The sequence below is a fragment of the Anas acuta genome, chromosome 13 (genome assembly GCF_963932015.1).
Source record: "Anas acuta chromosome 13, bAnaAcu1.1, whole genome shotgun sequence".
Lineage (NCBI taxonomy): Eukaryota > Metazoa > Chordata > Aves > Anseriformes > Anatidae > Anas > Anas acuta.
In genome coordinates, this window is record NC_088991.1 from 3,216,303 (window position 1) to 3,223,801 (window position 7,499).

At 38.4% G+C, this 7,499-nt stretch overlaps 1 protein-coding gene across 1 annotated transcript in view; it reads left to right on the forward strand.

Moving 5' to 3' along the window:
- COL4A5 (collagen type IV alpha 5 chain) overlaps positions 1-4,076 on the forward strand; it is an 88,596-nt gene extending 84,520 nt beyond the window's left edge. Inside the window, exon 51 of the mRNA XM_068697108.1 lies at positions 1,210-4,076. Within this exon, the coding sequence (XP_068553209.1) occupies positions 1,210-1,291 (82 nt within the window). The 3' untranslated portion in view covers positions 1,292-4,076. The remainder of the gene's footprint in view (positions 1-1,209) is intronic.
- The last annotated feature ends 3,423 nt before the right edge of the window (positions 4,077-7,499 follow it).

The window sequence follows — 7,499 nt, forward strand, 5'->3', positions numbered from 1 at the left end:
CCTAAAAGATTGATTTTGTTGTTGTTTTCTTCTTTGCATGCCTTTAAATAGACTGAAATATTTAAACTTAAGGGAAAATGGGGGAAAATCTGCATGGTCCATTCTCAGCCCCAGGGCAAAATCAACTGTAGCTTTTAAGGTAGATGGTCATATAACCTGTTTTTAAAAATCGTGTTTGAAGGAGGTTCCATACCCTCCCTAGCAAGCATTTTTTCCAGTACTCTACAGAAGGATCAGGACACCACTGGTTTCTCTGCCATCAGGATTTCAGTTCCTCCAGATTTTCCCTTTATAATTGATTAGCATATTCATTTTTTTCTTTGAAAAAGCATCTTCTTTCATGGAATAAAATGCTACTGTTTTGTTTGTGTACCTAATAAAAGCCTCACCAATGCCACCAAATTGGAAAATGCCAGTCCTGTACCACAAGGCTACAATGTGCACAGTCATGACAGGGTATTAGTGGCCTCTAACTGGGTTTTGTGTAACAATTACACTGTAATATTTGATGTACATTAAGTAATCATCACCAAGTTTTCAGGGTAGTTTATTAGTGGTAATTCACTGATGAAAACTGCCTACTAGTAATTACTACGGACCTTTGTGTTTTCTGGTCTCTACCATTTGCTGTCACCCAGAAATTCAACTTGCCTTATTGAAACAGAAAATCAAGAATGGCTCTTACTCTGTGTGAACATTCCTATTACACAAGTATGCTATATTACTACCTCCTACCTTCTACAGGATAGGAGAAAATTACTGGTTAAATTCATCAGTTAAATATACAAATCTCACTGTAGCAGTGTTTCTTATGGATTGTTACAATACCCTTCATCTGAGGAACCAACGATTCCAAATGCGTTTTTCACAAAAGGGGCAAAGTACACTATGGCCCTCTAATGTACAAAATTTGCTTTCTACTCAGCTGAGTATTCATCTGTGCTTTGGTCCATCACATGCTGGACTAAAGTAGTTGATTATAGCACACCTTCTGCATATTGGGGATATTGGACAAAACTGAGCTTCTGTCACCTGCTGTGAGGATATCCAAAAAGATCCCTCTTAAGAAAAATCCTTAAATACTGGACTAATTCCCACTTATGTGCTTCCGTTTTACCTTCAACTGTTAAATTAAGTAGAAGTTTAAAGTTACAGTTCTGTTAACAAAGAGAAAGCTAATCCAGCCTTACCTTTCTGTCTGTCACCCAGTAAACCTCAGTCAGAGACACTGAAAGCTGGAGACTTGAGGACACGTATTAGTCGTTGTCAAGTTTGCATGAAGAAGACGTAACATCTTGGAGGATGTTTTATAAAACAGTTGAAAATTCCTAAGATGCACTGTCCTCCAGCTGTAACAATGGTGCTACTGTGCAGAAAGAAAAGAAAAAACAAATCCAAACTGTTTTAACCACGCAAATTCAAGTGTACCTCACTCGTGCCAAGCTAAGGGTTGTTTGGTACGTATTTGACAACAGGACTAAGATGAGAAGAAAGAATTAACCTCTTGGAAACAGAAAAGACACTTGAGGTTCACAAAGGATCAGAAGATGAAATTTTTCATTTCTCTCCCTGTACCAAAACGGCACCTTTTTGATCTACCAAGAGAATAAAGAAAAACAACGCACTGAGTATGTTTAAAATAACAAGACTGCAGTTTTGAAAAACATTTTTCATGGTGCTACTAACCCTACTGTATCCCAGGTTTTTAATATGAAATTTTAAGCTTATTTCTCTGTAAGTAATGAAATGTGTATATTGTGTAAACACCTTTTTAGCTGAAACTTTCAGTCATTTAGAAACAAACCAGACTCACATATGAAAATGCTTATGTCTAAAGTTAAAATATACAGCAGTATTTTATTACAAAATTTGTGGTACGGAGAGAATTTACACCTCTTACACCTACTTATTCATTCAATATTTCATTTCCTTCCTCAGTTGCAAACCTGTTGTATTTGGGGAAATGCACAATTATTCTGAAGTCATTTTCATCAGGGTTTTAAATGTTAATAATGTACACCATGCTATCAGTGGTTTTATTTGTGCTTAAAGAGCCCGATCCACTTGAAAAGTTTTTTTTTTTGTTTTTTTTTTAAAATCTTGTGAAAATATGTGAAATTATTAGCCATATACTATATCCTTCTATTCTGAATAAAAGTCACATTCACATTTTAGTAGTAATCACTTCGGTTCAACAAAACCTGTTCCTTGGGAATATCCAGTTACCAAAGCATTTAAGATTATGCTTACACGAAACCTCTCTTTACTCTGAAGTGGTGTCACACATATTATGCAGAATAGTGTACATGCTAAGAAGCCTTCTGAATAAAATAAAGCGTAAACTGGTGGAAATTGATCTTTTCCTATTTACAAATTAATCCTTTCCTTTGATCTTATGTGAATTTATATTCAACCACGATGTATTCACAATATATAGTAACTCTTGTGTATGTACAGTTCACATAAGGCCTTGAAAAATGGTGCATGCAGTTCCTTGTTTCTGATGTCATTTTGTAAGAATCCTACTGTGTATGTCTTAGTGTGTCACTACTTGTGCAATAGCTGAACAGTGATCACTTTTTGTATGCGTAACTGTCCGTGACTGGTCAGCTTTTATGGTCAGTGCTGCTTCATTTACATTTATATATAAACAGAGCTCCCTAGCCAAAGCAAGACTATTTTTCAAGTGTTGATACTTTTAACATTTTCATTGTATATTGTCACCTCCACTATCTATCAATACAATTTAACTTGTGAATTAACATACAGCTTTATACAGGTGAAGTACATGTGTTTATATTGACTACTGTTAAGTAATTTATCTGCTAATGGCTATTCACCCTTACCTTTCAGTTGTCCTTGTAGACCTGGAGCATCAGAAATCTTGTTTTATGCATGTTTGAAAAAGACATAGGACTGGTGACTTACCAGGTGGCAGTGATTTTTGCAATGAGATTGGTGCTGATTTCAAAAGCTTTCAGGTATGAAACAGATTATTTAGTTTAAAATGCAAAGACATAATAGCTTTATCCTTTTTCCATTAGCTGCAGTTATCTATGCTGAGTAGGCCATTATCTACCAACAATGTGCATCTTTCTACTTAGTTTACTTTGTTTTGCTGATGCGCATCACAATAAATGGAACCTGTTGCTATCTCCAAGCCAAGAACTTGTTACCAAAGTTAAAGTAAAATGTTATGTCTCTTGTAAACCCAAGCTCGTATCTTACCACTGGCTCCTCCTCAAAAGTGTGAAATGAACATAGGAGCCTATCCCTAGCCCCAGAAAACAGAATAGAGGCTAAGTTCAGCCAGTGCCCAGGGTGAAGAGCTCTCCTGCATCTCTACCAACTCGACCTGTCTTGCCTTGATTGCATTCACCAACAAGGAGCTGTGTTTATATATTGGGACCTGGGAAAGGGCAAAACATGTTTGTTCTAGCACTGCATCAATGGTGCTGTTTTCTAAGATTTGGGCCTCTTTTGCGACATGTAGAACAAAACCTACTGAATATTGACAAGACAGGAGTTACAATTCCAATCTAATGTAGATAGCGTGCAGAGCAGCTTGTCTTGCAGGCTTTAGCTCCCAAAGCTGTGAGATGACCACAAAAAATGAGAAGCAGCTACACTTCTGACAGGTATGTTCTTTGTTCTACTCCTGCAGCTCCCACCTTGACTTAGAGAACAGTCCTGAACTTTAATCAACTTTAGGCTGAGATTTCTCAAAGAGCTAATTGTGATTTATTTTTTTTTTGTTAAGAGAAAAGTAGTGTAGAGCAGAAGGAGCATCTTTTAATTGAGACATGCAGTAGAGACTAAAACAATGCTTGCTTAATTCCCACCACAGTCTGTGCCTTAGAACAGGCAAATCACTTGACCTGTGTTAGATCTGAGTTTCTCTTCTATAAAAGAAAGCATGGTTATTATTTTCTGCCACTTCTGGACTGCTTAGACTGTAAGCTCTTTGGGGGCAGAGACATGTCTATATGCAACATTGAAGGGGACCTCAGCTGTTGACTGGGGCCTCTAGGTGCTATCCATCAGTATATAAATATTAAACTACAGGTAAAACGTTGTGTTTGCAGATTTATTATTTTCAAAGTTCTTGTTTTGACCACGTAAAGCATTACAGTCTTCAGCCTAAACATGATCTGGACCAGAACCTCACTTACTCAACTATAGTTAGGCTTTCTTCCTGTAGTTTGATTCGTTTTTAACTAAAGGTTTTATTCTCTGCTAAGTATGTAAAACCAGTCTGTTTTAGTTAAGCAAGAACCTGGAAGCTAACGTGATTGCATTTGTAAGCTCTAAGGGGGAAAAGACTTGCACTTCAGCCACTCGAGGGCACCATACAGCTTTCAAAGAAAGCTAGAGCAGAAACAGGACCGAGTTCCTGGAAGTGCCTGCATCAGCAATGACTTATTAAAGCTTGCTGGAAGGGGAGTGCACTACCTCTCCTTCCTCACTGCCCAGTTCTTTGAAAGCTTCTTGCAGAATGGAGTTAAAGATGGTCTGCTGCCAGTTGCAATATGGCTGATTAGTTAAAAATGCAGCTTTCTGAAGGAACACTAGTGTGCAAATCCTAAAAAAACAGTAACCTTATGTATAACTTGGATTTATACTGTTATAGTAGTAAAGAATGAAATTCTACTAAAGACAGGCTATGCAGGAGCTTCTGTCACTGTAATAATTTCTATTCTAGGCCATGACTAAAAGGGAACTGCTTCTTTCACCCTCAAATTCATATAACGCAAAACTTAAACTTCTGAGAGAATTCTCCAATCTATAAACTAAGATGAGCACACACAGCACTGCAGCAAGTTTTGAAGTACATTGAACTAGACTACTGCATGCAAACTTTGTGCTTTAGAAGCTCTTAAGCATACAGGTTTTTTGTCCTCTACTGCAGAGGTCAGTCCCTCAATGGCTAAGGATTTCTTGTCTCTAAGGCAGAGGAAGTACCAATTTTAGAAAGCAATTTTAGAACCTGAAAGAGGGATTTTTTTTTGATCTTGCAAGTAAGAAAGGCCAAAGCTCCAAAATTTGATCTTTTCATTTTCTATGCACTTTTCTATCCAGATTATGTATTTTGTAGCATATATTTCATAGGTTCTGTTTTGCTAACTGCCTGAGTCAGTGTGGTGCCTTCACTGTAGAGAAGTGCCATCACAGGGGCACCAAGGGAAAGCTGTTTTGTAAGATTTAGGAGCATGCTGCTGTGGACACCATTAGCTGATTTTTTTTTTACCGTTCCCTCCCAGAGAAGTTATCCTTTAAACAATCCAGCGATGTTGCCGGACACAAAATACTTCTGCTGCTGTGGCTACTTCCACTAGAAGTGCAAGCTGGGCATTGTGCAAGACACAGCAATAACTTAGTCTTTTCAGGGCAGTTTAGTGACAAAAAGCAGGACACTTGCTAATGAAAGGCAAGAGCAGTAATTAGCTCAGGGGAGTAGTAGCAGCGTTCTACATTTTAATACATAGGATAAGTATCTGGAGTTCTTTGCTTTTGAAGGAAAGATTATTAACTCAACCCATGTGCTGCAGACTGGTGACCACTGCGTAAGAAGAGCCCCAGCTGGCAACAAGGTCAAGATTAACTGGTTATTAAAGCAGACAAACTGCTGGCTGTACTAGAGGTGCTCACTATTGCTCAAGGGTGGAGCACAGCCCAGTAGCTACTGCCACACTGCCAATGAATCGTTTCTGTGCCCACTGAGCTAGAATTTCCTGAGAGTCAGTCTCTATAGCTTGCAACTCTTCTTTCAAAGGCAATTAAAATACTTTAAAATAATTTAATTAAAGTAACTCAGTATCTCAGAGAGAAAACCAAAGAAACGAAGCAAGTGCCTGAGCTTGGGGTGTTCCTCTTACAAAAGGGAGGTAAAAGAGAATTCTTACCTCGCAGATACATGCAACAAGCTCAGGGCTCCTGCTCTCCTCTGTAATGTTCCTTCGTGGCCCTTCATGGAAAAATTAGAGGAGAAAATAAATTGTGTTTGAAGGAATGCTATTACTACAGCCAAAAGAGGATGCAGGGATGGGAAAAGTAGAATATGTCATAGTACCTGGTAACTGAATTGGTCCTTCATTCCCTGTCATTTCTCACTGCCAGATACTTATTTCCAGTACCATATTGCTTGAGGAGATGCAAGGGCCATTGGAATCGGTCAGTGTATTTCAAAACAAAGACTTACTGTCTATTTTAGTCACTACCTTCAAGCTCAGATAGGAAGGCGTACTGCCTTCTGGTTTTAATTGAGGGCTTTCATCATGCTTCAGAAACTGAGTTCTGCCAACGATTCACCCAAAGGAGTTTGAAAAATTAATGCAAAACTGTGTTCCCCTCCTCAGCCTTCCCCTTTCCTCTCTCCCCCCCCCCCAAAAAAACAAACAAACAAAAAAACCTCAAGCAGTTAGCTGATGTCAGGTCTGCTGAGGCTTTCAGTCAAAGATCTCTTAAAGCAGTTATTGTGAGACTGTTGCAACAATCTTGACAGTGTTTGGATAATTTTCACTGTTTGTTTACTGCTGGTAGGGCTGCTTCTGCCATGTATGAGAAGTACTGTCTTCCTTCTCTTCCCAATACAGGCTCCATGCTATAAATGGGGCCCTAAGTAAGGGGGCTGGTTTAGTTGGAGAAAACCCAATTCTTACAGCAAACCCGACTTCTACCGAGTTGTTTTGATGCAGTATTCTGAATAACAGAATAAGGAGGAAATCAGGTATTTTTAAAGAAAAAATATATAATCCAATGCACTTCAAAGTAATTGCTCATATTTGTGAAAATAAGATATGCTCACATCTATGGATAAAAACTCCTTCTATATCAAATTGACATATCGTTCACATCAGGAAGAATCTGAAGAGGCATTACACTTTATAGGTATCTTTCAGCTTAAGCTCAGTTGTTTGTACAAGTGGGTACGCTACCCGAAATTACGAGATCTATATATGTTTTGTTTTTACATACTGGGACCATATTTAGCACATCTCAAACCAAAGTACTGCTATGAAACTTAAAACAGCAAGCCATACTTGTCCCCTTTTACCGTAAACTCTAAAGGCAGCCGCCTATTTGACACTCTGCTGCTAAAAATTCCTTCCAAGACTACTACATGCTGATAATAAAACTTCCATACCCAGTCATAGACAAAGCTACGAACCCCAAATTGATGAGATATTCTGCATTTAAAGCAGGAAGTATCATGCACTGATTTCCACCACCCCCCAGTCAACAACTCAGTTGTTTACCAGCACTGCAAATCTATGACAAAGAAAACTTCCGGGTGTTTTGCTGCCTGTAACCTTCTACGCTAAGTGGCAGAGTAAATGGGAAAGGCTGAGAATCACTCCCCTGAAATATGCTAAAAGCTTCTCCAAATCTTCAGGGAAGCAGGGTGACAAAACCACTCTAAAAAGAAAGCAGCAGCAGGAAATGCATTTTTGACAGAATAAAACAAAAGTTTGTTTAAAAATAAAACCCAGACACGGAGC